Below are 20129 nucleotides of genomic sequence, written 5' to 3'. Positions count from 1 at the left end.
TGTCCCATGTTTGGCTGTGGACCTATGCATCTGTTGCAGTCAGTTGCAAAGGACAGTAATTTGAGGCCACTACCTATCTTCCTCAACTCAGCTTTAAAGCAAACTGTAAACAGTACTATGAATTGCTTTTGTCCCTTGCAGAAGAAAACCCTACAATTTTACTATTTGAAGAAATTCAAGGATCTCCTATTTGGTTACCCTATTTGGTTAACTCTTTGAGAACACTGAGTAAATCTTTTTATTCAATAAAAACAAACAAACAAACAAACATCTATTTGGGGGTTGGAGAAATGGCTTAGCAGTTAAGAGCACTGACTGCTCTTCTAGAAATCCAGGTCAGAGTTCAAGCACCCACACAGCAGCATGTAAAGATCTGTAACTGAAGTTTCGAGGAATCCAATACCCTATTTTTACCTCCTCGAGCACCAGGCACAAATGTGATACTCAAGACAAACTGAGCAAAGTACTCGCACATATAAAATTGAATAAATCTAAAAAAATCTGAAGATTTAATTGTATGTGTGAATGTTTGGCCTCTGTGTCTGTATGTGTATTGCATAATACTGGGTGTCTGCAGAGGACAGAAGTAGCCCACTGTGAGCCACCATGTAGGTGCTAGGAACTATACCCAGTGCCTCTACAGGAACAACAAGTGCTTTTAACTTATGAGGCATCTGTCCCACCTACCACTTTTCACTTTTTAGGACAGAGTCTTATACTCTACCACACAAGGCAGGTCTCAAACTTGTGGTAATCCTCCTGTATCACCCTTCAGAGTGCCAGGGTATCTGTGATACAACTGGAATGTGTGTGGGTAGGTGGGCTACTCTTTATATTTGAGCTGAAGAGACATATAAGAGGTGCTTCTTTCTTTTTATAAGAATCTCATGTAGCCCAGGCTGGCCTCGAACCTGTCTCCTAGAAGCTGGATTAAGTGTGTACATATCTTACGCATCAAGATAATCTCTGGGTATCATTTGGTTCTGCTTTAGGTAAATTTAGAACCTTAAACACTAGCACACACAAAAAAACAGCTCATGTAGCTTACATCTTGCCCAAAAAATGACAGCTTCGGACAAATGTCTTACTCAAAGCACAAACTGATATTTCTACAAATTATGTGCAAAATAAGCACATGAATAATACTGTACTTACATTCTCTTCTTACCTGATAATCTACAAGTAGCTCTGGACCTTTGAAATATCGGGAAGCAACTCGGACATTATACTCTTGGCCAGGATGGTAAAACTCTGCTAAACCCCAATCTATTAGCCGAAGCTGAAAGAGGGAAAAAAGAGAGAACAAGTGACATGTAACTAGAGCTTCTCTGAACTGCTGCCATTCCAACACTGGACTGCTCCTGAGGAGGCATCCTCTGTCAGGTGCTCATGCCCACATCCTTGCCAGCACCTCACAGTATCATCACATCCTCATTTTTTGACACATGGTCAGAGTACATGCTATCACTCTGCACAGCTCCTGCTCACCACCTTAAGAGAAAAGGTCTATGTATAACCTATGACTTTCAGGTTCTCTTCCTCTGTCTGACCTCAGTTCTTTTTCTTTCTATCTCAACTTTATCCATGTTGCTGTTCCACCATGCCATATTGGGAGATTATGATTTTGATAAATAATAGTGTTTTTTCATCCATGGTTTCTGACTCATGAATGTTCACAATGCAGACTTTGTAAGTTCCTAAAATGATAAACATGCTTTTGGGTAAAGTTATGTCTTTTTTCTGTATGCGCTGCTATTGACCTTAGGTTCCTAGGCACTGACTTCTATTCCCAGCCTTAGTGTCTGGCCTAGGATAGGCCTTAGAGAACAAAACTCTAGCTAGGTACTCATTTACCCATTAAACAATAGAAAGTGAGTTCTCTTTTCTAAACTAGATCAGAGAAACTTATATGAAAATCTGTTTTGGCACAGACCATATATGAAGATAACCTTTTCAAATGGGACTTTTATATCACACGAAGGAAGAATGTGAAGAGTCTAGTCTTGTTTGTTCTCCCACTGAGCCTACCACATTGCTAATTGGCTGTTCACACTTTACATTTATGCAACAAAAACGACAGGGGAGTTCAAGGAGCTTCTAGACAGCTCTGTGGCAGTTCCTAGAAAGCAGCCTGTTAGGACATAGCATGGAAACAACACAACTCCCCACAAGCCTTACCCTCAGCAACTCCCATGTTGTCACTTGTAAGACTCTGAACAAACCAGTAAATCTATTTACCTAAGTTCTAAAAGTTCTAGCAAATTAACTGAACCAGAGGATTGTGCGAAGTCAAGCTATAGCAGTTGTTCAGAAGCATAGATGGAAAACCCTGGGGCTTGCTGCAAGCATTTAACAGGGAAGAAGGGGCAGTTGAAGGATTCTGCTATGTCTAGGGAGGAAGTGCTAAAGCTGGATCGAATTAGAGGACACTCTGCTAGTGTCTAATGTAGAATTAATTATTAGCTTACTCAGACAGAAAAATTCTTTTTCTTCTTGGTATATGTTTGTTCTGGCATCGCACAGCTATGTCCACTGCAGTACTCCCAGAAGTGTCATTTTCTATTGGAACCCCACAGAATATCATTCTATGCTGTGTTGGCTAGTTTCATTTCAACTTGACACAAGCTACAGTCATTTGGGAAGAAGAAACCTCAATTGAGAAAAAGCCCCAACCAGACTAGCAGATCGGCAAGCCTGTAGTGCACTCTTGATGAGCAAGCAGTCCAGCAAGCAGCACTGTTCGTGGCCTCTGCATCAGCTCCTGCCCTCCAGGTTCCCTCAGTGATGGAGTGTTGTGAAACTGTAAGCTGAAATAAACCCTTCCTCTCTGAGTTGCTTTTAGTCATGATTTTCATCACAGCAACTACAGCATGCCCCTTAGTTAAAACTGTAGTATCTCCTGTTGCTGTCACCGCCTTCTTCCTGACCCCTCCATCCTTCCCTTTCCAATATGTCTCTGAAACAAGGTCTGTCTCACAACGTAGACCAAGCTAGCCTTGAACTCAGAGCAATCTCTCGGTTAAGCCTCTCAAGGAGGCTTCCATGAATGAATGACTCAGACAAACACTTTTATCTACTTTGTTCACTCCTACCTCCAGCCTCAAAACCCCTATTATGTGGTATATGTCACAGAAAGCGTATTAACTGAATAAGTCACTAAATCCACAACAAGCACAACAGTAATCACTGTGTGAGAGGTAGGCTTGGGCAACTTAAAGAACTGAATAGCCTGAAAAACATAGTAAGACTTGGGTTGCCAAGATGGTTTAGGAAGTGTTACACAAAGCCTAATGAGCTCAGGTCAAGCCCTAGGACTCACATGGTAGAAAGAAATCATAACACCAAAGTATTCATCTGATTTCTGTGCACCTGCACGTGTCCACACTCATTCATATACACACTCCCACTTTTCCTTTGACGCAATAATAAAAAATAATAAAATAATAAAAATCATTTTTAAAATAATAAAAAATCATTTTAAAAAATGATTATTTTTAAGAAAAAAATCTGGACATTATAGCTAAGCATGCCTGCGCTGCATATACTATGGAGATGTACTAACTGCATCAAGTGTATAAGAGTTTGATGTCTATCACTTTACCTTTCTGTGCTCATGATCAATCATGACATTATGCGGTTTCACGTCTCTGTGCATAATCCCCATGCTGTGACAATAATCCAGGGCCTGTAAGAAAGGAAGATTCACTTGCATGAGTTACTGTTTTTAGATGTTTACTTTCTATGTCAGTTTTCCTTCTAGCCTCACAACAATCCCGAGAATTAGGTAGAGCAGTCACTCTCATCTATTCCTTGAGAACTAGTTCACATAGTCAAACACACTCAGGGCTCTGAGACCCAAATCACAAAATCTTTTCCCCCCTCTCAAAGACAGGGTTTTGCAATGTTGTAGCCCAGGCTACCCTAAACTTCAGCCTCCTGAGAGCTGAAGATTCTAGGTGTGGTACTGCTCTTCATTTATCTGAGCATCCTTTCTCTTCAGAAAGTATAACTGCATAACTTCTGATCCAGAACCTTGATTATCTCTACACGTTCCCCTCAAAAGAAAATTTAGCCTACCAACATTTTACTTAAAGACAGGTATTTCTTTAGTAGCAGAGGGGGAATAACCAACTGTCTGCTTATATGAATATTTCATCTGCACACCACCATGCCTATATGTGTACACTCCATGGTTGTTTTCTTGCTATACCAGCTGAGATGAACAGTAGGACAAAGACTTCGGCCCTATAAAGAAATTTGCCAGGCTGGAGAGGTGGCTCAGTGGTTAAGAACACTGACTGCTCTTCCAGAGGTCCTGAGTTCAATTCCCAGCAACCACATGGTGGCTCACAACCATCTGTAATGAGATCTGATGCCCTCTTCTGGTGTGTCTGAAGACAGCTACAGTGTACTTATATATAATAAATAAATAAATAAAAAGAAGAAGAAAAAGAAATTTGCCAGCTCCTGATCTACGTCTATCTATCAAATCTAAATAGTTTGTAAGCTGAAATTAAGGAACTGGAACAACACACCTTTGAGTTTGTCAACCAATGCCATTAGCTAAGTTCTTGTCCTTCCTGAAGGACAGCCTGGATTTCTAGCTTGTAGGGCTGGACAAACATGTTTACACCTACACATCCTGCTTTCCACACGAGCCAAAAGACGAACAATGTCTGTACAGGTATAATCTTTTGATGCTGCTGGAGGGGGCACCAGATTCAGTGTTTCACTATATGATTCTAGATGGCCTAGACCTCACTATGTAGACCAGACTGTTTAAAAAGCCAGTATGTGCCTCCCAAGTGCTGGGATTAACAGCATGTACGAACATGTCCAGCTTTCTTTTGAGGCTTTAAATTAAATAAGCTATTGTGGTATTAGCCTATGATTATCACAAACTATCCAATTCTAAGCATCTCCCCACCTTATAAAGTTAATCCTGAAACTATTGAATGGTGAGATGACTTGTGATCCCACTTTAGAAATCAAAGTACACTTGTAGTCAGTAATCTCTAAGAAGAAATTTACAATCCTTACAACAATGACCCTCTGAGGGCTGAATTCAAGAGTCTTTCTTTTTATTTTCTTGGCTCAGGGTTTCTCTGTGTAACTGTGGCTGTCCTGGAACTTGCTTTAAGACCAAGTTGGTCTCTGCCTCCTAAGTGCTGGGATTAAAGGTAAAAGCCACCTTAGCTACCAGCTAAGAATCTTTTTTTAAAAACCCATTTGTTTGTTTCTTGACAACCACTGTAGCCCAGGATGGCCTTGAACATGTGAAAGTCCTCGTACTGGGATTACAGTAAGTTCTTTATCTCAAGGCCAGTGTCATTTGTTGAAACCTAAGTAAATCGGCAGCCAGTGTGTAAAAAAAAGCTGTTTTCAACTATCATTTCCACTCTGCTTTAAGGCATTCTAGGGCTGGGGATGCAGGTAACTGCTGAAGTATCTGTTTGACATGCATCACAGAATAAAAACTACAACAAAAACAGGTATTCTAAAGCTGGGTGTGACGGGTCCAGAATCTGAGAGGCTGGGAAACAAAGATCAACAAGATAGGCCGTGGGCAGGACTGACTTCTGAGTGGTAGGCCAGCCTTGCTTCAGAGTAGGGCCTTGTCGAACAACACCTATATGTTCTAATTACAGTTCTATTGCACCCTACTTCGTAACAGAGATTTTACCCAAGAGTCTAATACTAAAAACATTTTAAACTATTGTTGAAACCACTTGCTTTCAACACACATTACAAAGTTAATCCCCCGGGATTCTCTACCATCAAATAACCTTCTAAAGAAAAGATCAATTTAAAAATATTTAATACTTAAATATTTAATATTTAATTACTCACTTTCAGAATTTCATACATGTAAAATCGAATGTCATAGTCTGTTAACGTCTGGTACAATTGCTGTTAAAGGAAAATAAAATAGTTCAGCTATAAAACAAAGCTGAGATGAAAACTTCCTGGCCCTAAATAATTTCGCCTAAGGACTGGTTCATTGACCACGGTCCCAAGATTTGTTTTTCTCTACTTCTACTCCAAAAATTCACTTCCAAAAGACTTTACGGCTTCACCTTTACATGTCAAACACTATAAATGTGTACTTAAGGTATTCCATTCTTGAATACCATACCAGAATAGAGAACTGTTCAAATAAGATCCACCTGAGGATCTGCATTCAAAGATATATATTGTACATGTTTGTGTTATAGCAAAATCTTACATGACCTTTTCCCATTATCTTTTCTAATAATCGATATCATAGAGAAATGGAGTACAGCTCAATGATAGCTGAGTTGCCAGGCACTTTAAACTCTTTTTTTTTTTTTTTTTTTCTTTTTTTCCTTTTTCTTTTTTTCGGAGCTGGGGACCGAACCCAGGGCCTTACGGTTGCTAGGCAAGCACTCTACCACTGAGCTAAATCCCCAACCCCCACTTTAAACTCTTAAGACTTGGGTCCCATATCCAATAGCACAAGTGTAAGGAAAAAGAGTAGCAGTTTGACGTTCCTAAGGATCTTAAGGAATATGCTATTCCTTGTATTATAGAAACAATATATTCTTTCTTGAACATGGTTCCCTAAAGTCGACATGTACTGTACCTTCACTAGTCTAAACACCAGCAGAACCTGATAAATGAGTGGTAAATGTGGTAAGATGTAAATATCTAGACAGGGAAAGCAGACACTACTTTAGCACTAATAAAAACAAGTAAAAAGCAAGCTCTTTTTATACTGGCATCCCCAAGACTCTCTATGTGATCTAAAAATCCAGCAGTTTTAAATGGTTATGAACAATACCTTGAAGTCTGTGTTGTTTACATGTTCAAAAACCAAGGCAGGGGTTCGAGACTAGGGGGAGAAAGGAAACACGTTAGTAGCAGCCCTGGTGGCTTTAGTTCTCAGCTAGAGTGTTGTGTAAGGGATGTGACAGCCCTTGCTGCAGTACTAAGAACCTTGTCACTCTGATCGTTAGCACACTTATTTTTTGGAAGGATTTTGAAGAAAAACTCTCCAAACAGCTGAAATCTCACAACGCTCCAGGTGGCCCAACCATATACCTTTCTCCTACTGGCACTAGGCTTCGGTTTGCAAACTGGGATAACACAGTTGGCTTTTAGTGTTATCAGTCTTCTAGGAGTAACAGACTTTGTGCATGCATCTATGTGCATGAATGTGTGTACATACCTAAGCTGGTTCAATGTGTAATTGATTTAGAACACTTTAAAACATTAAATGGTGATGACAGGTCAGTTGTGCTTTGGGCTGAACACCACTGGATCCCTGATGGGCCTTGCTAAAATCATTGTACTTACCACAGGGTCTTTCACAATGTCTGCAAGTGTGATGATGTTGGGCCCACCTCTTAAATTCTCCAAAATCTTTATTTCACGCTTAATTTTCTTCTTTTTTACTGGCTGAAATAGTAAACAGTAAAACTGTATCAGAAAAAAGTATTTCCTAGTGCATCTCACAGTTACAATAACACACAAAAAAAACTTCTATATAAGCTTCCTGAATAAAGAAAATATGGGGGGTTGGAGGGATGGCTCAGTGGTTAAGAGCACTGACTGCTCTTCCAGAGGTCCTGAGTTCAATTCCCAGTAATAACATAATGGCTCGCAACCATCTGTAACAGAATCCAATGTCGTCTTCTGGTATGGATTAATTTACATCCATAAAATAAATAAATATGGAAGGAAGGAAGGAAGGGTGGGTAGGTGGGTCACAGATTTCTCAGGATCCCTTCTTCTAGCACTGTCAGGCATTCTGTAGGCACTAAAGAAGATTTCTACTCCAGCTACAGTGTACTCATATACATAAAATAAATAAATAAATCTTTAAAAAAAAGGCAATCTTTTGGGCTGGACACGGAGGGGCACAACCTTTAATCCCAGCACTCATGAGGCAGAAGCAGGTGATGTCTGTGAGTTTGAGGCTAGCCTGGTTTACAAATGAAGTCCAGGACATCTAGGGCTCTGTTACAAAATAAAACAAAATTTCAGTGGGGCCAGAGAGATGGCTCAGCATATAAAGACACTTGCTATTAACACTGCTGAACTGAGATTCATTCCCTGAGTCTGTGAGATAGAAAATTGACTCTTGAGAAACTGTCTTATTTCTAGAGTCACAAAATAAGTAAATAATGTTAAAATAAAGCTTTTAATATATTAGGGGAAAAGAATGGGTATTCTTCACTCCTTCCTGTAAAGTCTTCCTATAGACCAGGTAGTTTCTTTTTTTTTTTTTTTTTTCGGAGCTGGGGACCGAACCCAGGGCCTTGCGCTTCCTAGGCAAGTGCTCTACCACTGAGCTAAATCCCCAACCCCGACCAGGTAGCTTCTAATTCATACCAATGTTCCTGCTTTGCCTCCTGAATGTAATTTAGAGGAATGTAATGTCTTTTAAAATGGTTAATAGCTAGAACTATTGCACATTTTTGTTTTGCCTGTGGACTACCATTAAAAAATTTTGAGACAAGGAAGGTGTTTCTCAGTAGCGACGACAGACAGCTCTGTGCTAAGAACTATGAGGTGAGTCTCTAGGACAGTGTGCTCAGCAGCCAGTGCATGGAAACAACTACTAATGGAAGTTGCACACTGATAGCCCGCTGGATAAATAGGACTTGTATGATATTTCAAACCTTGAGCAAAAATTTGTTTATTTTAAAATTTGCATGTATGCATGTACGTGGGTTTTGCCTGCATGCACATTTGTGCATGTGTGCCTGATATCCTCAGAGGCCAGAAGAGGACATCGGATCCTCTAAGACTAGAGTTCAAGATGGTTATGAGCTGCCACGTGGCTAGGAATCAAAAATCAAAGCCAGGTTCTCCAAAGAGCAGCTACTGTTCTCAACCACTGAGTCATCTCTTCATTCTACAGTCAACATTTTAAAATATCAGAATGCAAATATGGGTTTCTAGATTCTCTTTGCAAAAGAAAGCATCAAGAGACACTAGATTGCACTGTTAACATGACACTAGTCACCTGCAGCTAAGAAGCAACTGCCTCCTTTTGTAGGGGAGGGTGTGTATAGGTGCATGTGTATGTATTTGTGTGCGTGAAATGTAAAAGCTAGGTCAATACTGGACATCTTAATTGCTTCTCCATAATATTGTCATAACATAACATTTATTTACTTTTCAATAAATCCCATGGCATACGCATGGAGATCAAAGCATAACTTAAGGAGACTAAACTGAGGTTGTCATTCTTGGCTGCAAGCATCTTTACCTGATGGACTACCACTATGCTAGTCCTCCACCTTTTGAGATAAGGTCTCTCATTAAACCTGAAGTCTCCTGATTAGCCTGCCTGGCCACCAAGTCCCAGGCACACTCCGGTCTCTACATCCCCAGTACTGAAATTACAGGTGCATACTGTTATGTCTGGCTTTTTAGGTGGTTACTTGGGATCTGAAACCAGGTCCTCAGACTTGCATAGAAAGCATTTTTCTGACTAATTTCCAATCTGTTATTTTGTCTGTTTTTCCTTTCTCGTAGCCCTAAGAATCAAACCCAAGATCTCCACACTCTAAGCAAGCCTTCTACCACCGCACACATGCTCAGGGCAGTTCCTCTTTCTGACAAGGCACGCACTTCCAGGTCTGTCTAACCCCAACTATCCACATGGATGAAGTTCAGGTGGTGACGCATTACCCACACTAATGTCATCTGCTTGCCTTTCTTATCCTTACAAAGCAGAGAAAATGGTTTGCTTATTGATAACAAAAGCACAGGACACGGACACTGCAAACTTGGGAATAGGAGTCTGCGCTTTTACTCCCCTCTCTGACCACATTCCAACTATCTCTTCTCCTGCTGTAGGTTTAATCTGTAAAGCTAGATCAGGTGCTCTACTGACTTCACACAATATAATGGGCAAGCTAAACTACGGAAACAAAAATATTTACGTGACATGTATAAGGCATCTATGTGTATATACTCTACATTCCAAATAACGACATTGTTTCTCTTCTTATACTCACCTTGAGAATTTTAACAACAACTTTTTCATTATTTGTGATGTTGATGGCTTCAAACACTTCACTGTATTTGCCCCTGCCTAATTTTCGAACAAGCTGGTAGTCATCTTGATTTCTAGAGATAAAAACAAAATGACAATGATTTCAAAATACCAAATTTTCAATTTTCTAAAACTGTATTTTTGTCAGACATGGTGGTACATGCTTGTAATTCCAGCCTTGTAAGTGAACACAGGAAGATCTACATTTAAGGTCATCCTGGTCTGTTTATAGAAAGCTTATTGACTGCCTGGGCTACAGATGACTCTGAAAAAAAGAGAAAAAGGAAAACACACACGATGCAGGGAGAGAAAAAGAGACATACAGGGTAACAGATGTAACACAAGAGGTATTCCAAATGCTACATTAACCCCCCCCCCAAAAAAAATCCAGAAAAATTTGAGGCTATGGCTCAATTGGCACCATATACATGGCCCTAGGTTCAATCCCCAGAATCATGTAAACCAGACATGATGATACACATCTATATTCCTAGCATTAAGTAGGTATGTATCAGAAGCTCTAAGCTATCCTCAGCTACAAAGCTCAGAGCTAGCCTAGGCTGTATGAGATCCTGTCTCAAAAAGCATTAATATTAATAACAACAACAATCACTATTATTATTAAGCTTTCTCAAATTTATTTTTATTTTTTTTCTTTTCTTTTTTTCGGAGCTGGGAACCGAACCCAGGGCCTTGCGCTTAAGCGCTCTACCATTGAGCTAAATCCCCAACCCCTCAAATTTATTTTTAAATCTCAAACTGTTATGTACTAATGGCACTGTGCACATAACTTGTATTGGGATTTAGTATGTTTGTTTCCAACAGCATGCTACTTCCTCTTCAATAACAGATCTGTATGTAATCTTGCTTCATACTACCCAGTCCACTGTTGGCACTTAATAGAACTCAACAAAGATGTAAGAGTATTACAGATATACCTGGAAGCAGCCCTTTCTTATCAGGCCTTTTTCTACAAAATTGCTTCCATGTATGTATGTATGTATGTATGTATGTATGTATGTATGTATGTATGTATGTATTCTCACTTGTCCTTCAGGACAAGATCTGATATGTAATAAAGCTTGCAGCCATATTAGAAATAGTGAACCATAGGGGTCCTGCTTTTACCTACATTTTATTAAATAATAAGAACATTAGAGGGCCTGAAGAGATGGCTCAGCGGCTAAGAGCACTAACTACTCTTCCAGAGGTCCTGAGTTCAATTCCCAGCAACCACATGGTGGCTCACAACCATCTGATGCCCTCTTCTGGTGTGTCTGAAGACAGCAACAGTGTACACATAGTAGTAGTAGTAGTAGTAGTAGTAGTAGTAGTAGTAGTAGTAGTAGTAGTAGTAGTGGTAGTAGTAAATAAAAACATTAGAGCTTATAGGCAGAGTAAATAACAAGGTGTGTTAATACTTTCCCTCTTCCCCTGATGCTTACTTAGAGGCTTTTGCTCTAATTAACAATAAACATTGTTCCTTTAAAGGCCTGGCTGGTTGCAGGGGTTCACAAATGTAATCCCGGGACTAAAGAGGCTCAGGAAGTGGAATAGCAAATCTGAGGCTAGCCTGGGCTACAAAATGAAGGCTCAGTATAAAAACAAGCAAGCAAACAACAACAAACCAGTAAGGCAACTAGTAATTCTACTAAATATAATAGTACACACCTATTCCCAGATATTTGGGAGGCTGAGGCAGGAGTATAACAAATTTAGAGTTTGCCTAGGATACAGAATAAATTCAAAGTCAGCCTATTAAGCTTACAAAAATGTTAATCTCAAAATAAAACTAAAGTGGGGCTGGTGGCACATGCCTTTAGTAACAAATCCTAGTCCTTGGGAGGTAAAAGCAAGATGATCAGAAGTTTAAGTTCATCCTAAGAACATGAGAATCTGTCAAAATTTATCTTCCCCCCCCCCCCCAAGAAAATGGAGCTGGAAAGATGACTTACTGGTTAAGAGCAACTTGTTCTTAGGGAAGACCCAGCATCCACATGCTGGCTTATAACCACCTGTAAACTTCAGTTCTAGGGAACCCACCCCCCTCTCCTGATCTCTGAGGACACCAGGCAAAATATGCATATATATCAAATAAGTAAATTTTAAAATAAATACAGGCTGTAAGATGGCTAGGAAGGTAAAGGCCCTTGCTATAGAAGACCTGAGCTCAACTCTCCGGTCCCATACAATACACAGAAAGAACCATCTCCCAAATGTGGCACATGCAGACTCCTCGCAAATAAAAAACGTGTAATAATTTTAACACACATTCCATGAAATAAAATAAAATGAAAAACAAGACTGAGAGGTAGCTTAGTTAAAATATTCTACCATGCATGAATCCCTGAGCCATATATAACCTGAGTATGCTGGTGTCTACCTGCAATCCCAGCTCTGGAGAGTGGAGGCAGGAATACTGTAAGTTCAATGTCATCCTGGGCCAGACAGCAAATTTGAGGGCAGTCTGGGAGACTGGAGATATAACCCTGCAGTTGAGTATCTGCCTACAATCTATAAGGCCCTCGGCTTAATGCTAAGTAATAGGGAGCTAAATTCTATTTCTTCTTATAATACAGTATGTATCATTATCAGCCATTCATTTTTCTCAAGCAGTTAAAAAGGAGAAAAAAGAAAAAATGAAGAACAATGGACAATATTAGTATTATCCGAAATATTTCTATTTGTTGAGTTCTCTCATACAACAGCTTATAAACTAACACAAACAAGCAAACAGCACCATGCAAACATTCAAAGGGCTGTCTAGTGCCATTTCAGCAGAGCTATGAGTAAACCACTTGATTTGAAGACAAGATTCTCAAGACTTCTGTAGTAAACATAGGTATACCTAGAGTTCAAAGTCTGTGACATTATACAACTGTTAAGATTATCAAATAGTGAAAACATTTATTGGTTTGTACCATGGTTCTTGAAGGTATCTCTAAGGCAAGAGATATATGCAGAAAAATTGCTTGCTGCTAAATACCACAGCATGCTAGAGTGGAAAACATGTGCTATGACAGACACTCAGGGACAGTTTTAACCACTTAGGAGTATAGAAAGTCACATGGAGTCAGATATAAAATATAGTCTATGGAAGTTAACATTTTATTTATTTATTTTTGAAACACGGTTTGCTGGCTCAGGTTGATCTATAATTCAAGGTCATGTGGCTCATGTCAGGTTTCTACATTTATAGAATGTGGTCAGTTGTATGTATATAGTTATATTCAGTGTGTATGTATGCATATATATAAAACAATTTTTAAATTGCTTTACTTTGTACTGAACTATCAAATGCTTTTTATCACAAAAATTAAATGTCATTTCATACAGGAAATGCAAACATTCAAACGAGACTCTCATCTGGTAGAAAACAACAGCTCTTGAGAATGCAACTGGAGTACATTCCCATGCACGTCACAGGTCTAGGATGGACACATGGGAAGGATAGATGGTGTAAATCCTGTTTCTCATCTTTTTTTTTTGGTTCTTTTTTTCGGAGCTGGGGACCGAACCCAGGGCCTTGCGCTTCCTAGGCAAGCGCTCTACCACTGAGCTAAATCCCCAACCCCTGTTTCTCATCTTTTATTATCACTATGGGACAGAACTCTGATCCCCAAAATGCTATATATGATGAGAGTTTGGTGATTCAGCCTCTCGCCTGTTTTCAGTGCTGAGGAACCACATTTGCCTTTACCTCAGAAGCCCAGGCAAGTCCCACCCTTGTGATCTACCTGCCAGCCTACGTATGCTGGGCTGCCAAATCACAAGCTTGCCCTTGTCCTGGAGCTTTGGAAGTTCAGGGAAGGCCTGCTGACACGGTCAGTAAATCTACAAGGTCTATCACTTTGGGTGAGCAGAAAAGTAAATGGAAATAATTACCCCCATTCCACCACATGTGATTCATAGTCCCAGTACTCTCGGGGTCTGTGTGTGTTAACATCTGTGTAAACTCTGGCCCTGCTTGGCACGGGTCCCGACATGTCAGACAGGTTGACGGACAAAGCTGAACGTGATGTTGGAAGATCTGGCAGTTACTGTGTTCAAAAGCAGAAGTTGATAAGACTTTGTTTCAGACCCTTTTTCTTCACACTGCAGAAACAAAATGAAAAAACAAAAAAACAAAAAATTATTTTTCAAAGTATATTGCCAAGAAAACTATTTTACTACTAATAATGGTCTCAAATATTGTGCCGAAATATCCCAGCTGTGCTAGAACTGATACTGAACCTAATCAACTCTGCAAAGTAGCCTGTAATCTGAAAGTAATGTTTGGATATTCTTTTTAAGAGAGCATAGAAGATAAAAATAGCACTGAGTAGATGCAATAGCAATGCCACTGTTTATACAGAATATTAAGATAAACTTGACTTCAAATTTAAAAACAGAAATTGGTACTTTCTTTCTATAGGAACAAACTTAATAAAAACTGCTAATAGGGTGTGGCAGCAGACACCTGTAACCCTAGCACTTAGAAGGTGGCCCAGGATTTCTAGGTCAACATCAGCTATATAGAGTTTGAGGCCAACTTGAGCAGGACACCATGTCACAAAACAAACAAACTAAAAAAAAAAAAAAAAAAAAAACTTCAGAAAAGAGCCCAGCACATATGAAGCGCAGGAAGAAGTAGAAAATTCATGGTTAGCCCTAACTATTTATCAAATTAGAAGCCAGCCTAGGCAAAATCAGTACATTTCTATAACCATGCTATCAAATCAAATACCCTCCGTGACATTTGTCTTCCTCCACTGAAATTCCTACAACACTTGCTGATCCATGTAATGAAAATACACTGGGTCTTCCATGTGGTAACTTCAGAGAGACATATGTAGTTTTCTGGTTCATAATGCCTAACTTCATTCAAGAGACAGCCTGGTCTACATAGGATGCAGGCCAGCCAAGGTCAAAACAATACCACCATCGCACACAACCAAAAGACAAAACAAAGCAAAACACCAAAACCCAAAATGGAAGCAAGAGACACGACAACTCAACACAGCATACTTCCCTTAACTATTGTGTCACAGAGAAGAAGATGCAACATAAATAATACTGACAAAACTAGACAGAGGCAAATTAAAGATTTATACTAATGTAAAATGTATGAAGTTGATACATTAGGATATATATTTTTTCCTGAAATAACTAGGTATGCCCACATGTGTATATACATATACATAAGAGAACACTCATAAATGAGAAAATACAACAAAATATTACATTGGGTAGGGGCTGGAAGGATGGCTCAGTCTGTAAAGCACTTTACAAGGACCTGAGTTCAATTCCCGGATTCTTGGTTAAAAACAAGAAAACAAAAAACAACAGCTACTTGTGGTGGTCTATGCCTGTAATTCTAGTGCTGGGGGAGACACAGTCAAGATTTCTGAGACTTGGGCTGGAGAGACGGCTTAGTGGTTAAAAAACACTGACTGCTCTTCCAGAGGTCCTGAGTTCAAATCCCAGCAAGACAGCCACAGGGTGTGTTCGTGTGTGTGTGCCTGTGTGTGTTCGTGTGTGTGTGTGTGTGCGCAGAAAATAAATAAGTTTTTAAAAATTTCTGAGACTCTGCTGCCAGCCAGTTCAGCCCTAAAGTGAGCACCAGGCAAATCAAGATCCTGTTTCAAAAAAAGGAGGTGAATGTATTCTTTTTTTTTTTTTTTTTTAAGATTTTTTTATTTATTATTATATGTGAGTACACTGTAGCTTTCTTCAGATACACCAAAAGAGGGCATCGGATCTCTTTACAGGTGGTTGTGAGCCACCATGTGGTTGCTGGGAATTGAACTCAGGACCTCTGGAAGAGCAGTCGTCGTTCTTAACCGCTGAGCCATCTCTCCAGCCTGTGAATGTATTCTTAAGAGAGCACCCAAAGTTATTTATTCTATGGCCACCATAACAACTGTACATACATGTACACCCTCAAATATGTGTACTGGTGCACACACAGATATAAGTTAAGCAAAGCACACACCACTTACCCACACCCACACAAAAGCAATTAAAGGGCTGGAGAGATGGCTCAGTGGCTATTGACTGCTCTCCCAGAGGTCCTGAGTTCAAACCCCCGCAACCACATGGTGGCTCACAACCACCTGTAATGGGATCCGATGCCCTCTTCTGGTGTGTCTGAAGACAGCCACAGTGTACTCATATACATAAAACAAATCTTTTTTTACAAAGGCACTTAGGTGTGGTGGCACAAGACTTTTTTTAATCCCAGGACTTGGGAGGCAAAAACATAGGTCGATCTCTGTGAGTTCCAGAGCAGCCTAGTCTACAAAGGGAATCCCAGGACAGCCAAGGCTGTTAGAGAAATTCTGTCTTGAAAATAGAAAAAAGCAAACCAACCAAACCAAATCAAAAACCAAAACAAAATAAACCAAAACCATAAAAGGGCAACTTGAGCTACTAGGACACCAGTATTCTTTTCATTTATCTTACACACTGTCAGACATTTTTAATATAAAAATGTACAAGTGTATCATTTTAGCCATGTGTAAGTATACAACGTAGTAGTAGCATTGGTTACATTTATAATCTTGTGCAGCTATCAATTCACTACCTATTTCTAGAAACTTCCAAACAGAAATTGTGTGCCCATTGAAAATAAACACCCATATTTTCTAACCAGCTTTACTTCTCTATTTGCACAACATTTGGTCTATTTTCTAGTACAATGACAAGCTTCACCCTCTAGCATGCCTTATAATTTCATTCTTTGAGTGAGAATAATATTCTATGCATTTATGCAGTATACTTTGCTTATCTACTCATCTGTTGGCCCATACATTTGATCTGAGTCAGCATTTTAGCTACCGTGACTAATACTGCTATACACATGGGTACGGTAGTATTTGAAACCTTGCCATCAATTCACAACTGTTGACTTGCAATTCAGAACCATTGACTTGTGGTAATCTGTTGGTTTTTTGTTTTGTTTGGTCTTTTGGTTTTCTGAGACAGGGATTCTCTGAAACTCTGGCTGTCCTAAAACTGCAGACCAGGCTGGCCTGGAATTCCCAGATTACCTCCCCGCCTCTGTCTTCCAAGGGCTGGCATTAAAGGGGTGTGCTGCTTCCACCCAGGGTGGGCTTTAGAGTCCACTGCTGGATGGAGTTTTTGACATGGGATTCACTATACAGCCCAGGTTGGCCTTGGATTTATAATCTTCCCACTTCTGCCACCCAAGTGTTGATTCCAATTTGCACTTCCCTAAAGGTTAGGGATATTCCTACCCTTTTATGTGTTTATTGGCCATTTTTATCACTTTAATCAAAGAAATGTCTATTCCAGAGTATCATCTATTCTGCTTATCTACGATTTTGGTGCCACATACTATTTATCTTTGTCTCATTTAATTTTGAAACCATCTCCAATAAAAGTTTAAAATAGTGGGTTTATCCATTCACACTTAGAAGAATTAAACTGAATCCCAACCTCATACCTATTATAAAATCAACTCAAACTCCATCACCACTCGGAGCTGGGGACCAAACCCAGGGCCTTGCGCTTGCTAGGTAAGCGCTCTACCACTGAGCTAAATCCCCAACCCCCCATCACCACTCTTAATATCACCCAACAAAGGATTGTTATCTAGAATATATTAAGAGCTAAGAAAATTGCTCTTGCTCTTTGCTCTGCTCTCTTACCCTCTTCCCCTTTGTCCCTGTCCCTTTTCTCCCCATTCCCCTCCCCCTTTCCTCCACCTGCTCATGGCTGACCTTTATTCCTCTCCTCTTCACGTGGGAAGAAAAAAAAAAAAGAACTGAGAAAATTATGCTTCAAGGGCCACGGAGAGGGCTCAGCAGGAAAAAGTGCTGTCAGAACAGATCTTAAGAACCTGGGTCTGGATCCCTGAAACCTATGGAAGAAATGGCCTGTCCTCTGACCTCCATTCACACAAGTCTTTTTTTAAGAAAATTAAGAATGAAAGGATGGCTCCAAGCATCAGACATTCGCTACATGGTTACCATGCATACTCATAAAATAAATCCGAAGGAAGGAAGGAAGGAAGGAAGGAAGGAAGGAAGGGAGGGAGGGAGGGAGGGAGGGAGGGAGGGAGGGAGGGAGAGAGGGAGAGAGGGAGGGGATTGAAGGAGCTAGAGAGATGGCTCAGTATTGACAGCACTCACTACTCCTACAAACAGAGAACCTGAGTTTGGTCCCCAACACCCACATTCCTGACCACCTGTAACTCTTGTTCCAGAGTATTCAATGTTCTTTTCTCTCCATGGACACTGCACACACACACACACACAGTGCGCACAGACGTTAATGCAGGCAAAACACATACACACAAACACATAACCTAGAGTCCTTTGATAAGAGTCTCAATAAAGGACTATCTGCACAGGGTTGGTCTATGGACATGTCTGTGAAGAAATGTCTTACGACAGACACTGTGGACACCATTCCCTAGGCACTGGGTCCTGACTTGTGTGAGGTGCTTTAAAAGACTTTATATACTAACTGCTTTAAACTCCTGCTGCAGGGACTGCTGCAGGGACTCCCGCAGAGTGATGCACTATAACCCCAAACTATAAGCTAAAGCAAACTATTTCACCCAATTTGTTCTTTTTTGGAATTTTCTTTATAAACATTGTTTTTAGATGTTTTGAGGTGCATGTCTTTAACCTAGCTCTCGGGAAACAAAAGTAGACAGAACTCTTGAGTTCTCCGCCAGCCTGGTTTACAGAGCAAGTTCTAAGAGAGCAAGGCCTACACAGAGAAACCATGTCTTGAAAATCCAACAAAAACAGCACATTTAAATTTATGTGTATTTATATTTTGCCCACAGTATATATATTGTATATACACACACACACGTGTGTGTGTGTGTGTGTGTGTGTGTGTGTGTGTACATCTGTGCACACACACGTCACATGCATGGCGGGTGTCCAGTTAGCCAGGAGGGCACTAATTCCCCTGGAACTTAAGTTAGAGTTGTTTGTAAGCCACCATGTGGGTGCTAGGCATTCTTTCTTTCTTTCTTTTTTTTTTTTTTTTTTTTTTTTCCGAAACTGGAGACCGAAATAAAGCCCTTGCGCCAGGGCCTTGCGCTCGCCAGGCACACACTCCACCCCTCAGCTAAATCCCCAACCCCTGGTGCTAGGCATTCTTAACCACTGACCATCTCTACAGCACCCCCCATTTGAATATTTTATCATAGCAACAGAAATGAAGCACATAAAAAAAAAATAAATTAAAAAAAAAAAAAAAAAGAAATGAAGCACATTCCAAACTGGACAACCAAACTGTAAACCTTTAATCACAGCACACAGGAGGCAAAGACAAGACAGGACTAATAGTTCACTGTTTATAGCCTCCAATGAAGTGCTTTAAGCAGGTGCAGGAACAAGCCTGTAATCCCAGCACTTAGCAGGCCGAGGCAGAAAAATCACGGCAAGTTAAGGGCCATCATAAGTCCATGCTACATAGCGAGGATGATCCTGTCTGTAAGTCAGCAAATCATCTCTCACAAAAAAAAAAAAAGACATCCACATAAACTTCCAATGGCTGGCCTTTTCTAGAGTATCAGAGTAAAATGGGTTTTTGAATTGTGGTGCTGCAAATTCAGATAACGATTGGGGTTTAGAGAGTTGAAAAAACAGAGGTGTGGTAAATAGGACATGAAAACCCAGATGATCTATATCTGAACACCCAAACACCTCTCACTCGCACCTCTGTAACTTCTACATGTATATTACATAAACCTAACAAAAGGAAACAAAAACAGACCAAGTTTCTCAACTACTGGTTTGGTTTCTTCATATATTTCCTCTTATAGCTAACCCTCATGTACATAGGAATCCACTCTAAAAAGTGACATTAGGTTTTGGATTACTGTTCTCCCTTGGGCTTCTGCAGAACATTGGCTCCAGGATCAACTACCAGCAAATACCAAACTTTGAAGGAACTCCAAGTCCTTATAAAGTGATATCGGGTTAGGTATCTTAGCATATACCTATAACCCCAGCAATTATGAAGGCGGAGCAGGACTGATAGTTCAAAACTAGCAGGGGCTAATGTTTAAAATAAAATAAAACAAAACAAAAAAAAACCCAGAATTTTCTTTTGTTACCTGTGTACTTTAAAC

The 20129-nt window shown here is 40.0% G+C and overlaps 1 protein-coding gene across 4 annotated transcripts in view; it reads right to left on the bottom strand.

The window, feature by feature from the left end:
* The window catches only part of Csnk2a1 (casein kinase 2 alpha 1), a 46448-nt gene that overhangs the window by 9235 nt on the left and 17084 nt on the right, over positions 1-20129 (bottom strand). For 2 of the 4 annotated variants that reach the window (XM_032904428.1, XM_032904429.1), the window contains exons 2-8: positions 13916-14125; positions 9993-10104; positions 7318-7419; positions 6803-6853; positions 5851-5910; positions 3602-3685; positions 1169-1279 (exon numbers count right to left, since the gene is read on the bottom strand). In XM_032904428.1, the coding sequence (XP_032760319.1) occupies positions 1169-1279; positions 3602-3685; positions 5851-5910; positions 6803-6853; positions 7318-7419; positions 9993-10104; positions 13916-14016 (621 nt within the window). In that variant the 5' untranslated portion in view covers positions 14017-14125. The remainder of the gene's footprint in view (positions 1-1168; positions 1280-3601; positions 3686-5850; positions 5911-6802; positions 6854-7317; positions 7420-9992; positions 10105-13915; positions 14126-20129) is intronic. The other 2 variants (XM_032904431.1, XM_032904430.1) reach the window with 1 other exon arrangement.

The sequence above is a fragment of the Rattus rattus genome, chromosome 5, assembly GCF_011064425.1.
Source record: "Rattus rattus isolate New Zealand chromosome 5, Rrattus_CSIRO_v1, whole genome shotgun sequence".
Lineage (NCBI taxonomy): Eukaryota > Metazoa > Chordata > Mammalia > Rodentia > Muridae > Rattus > Rattus rattus.
The sequence above is the reverse complement of the archived record's forward strand: the minus strand, read 5'-3'. Positions and strand labels throughout refer to the sequence as shown.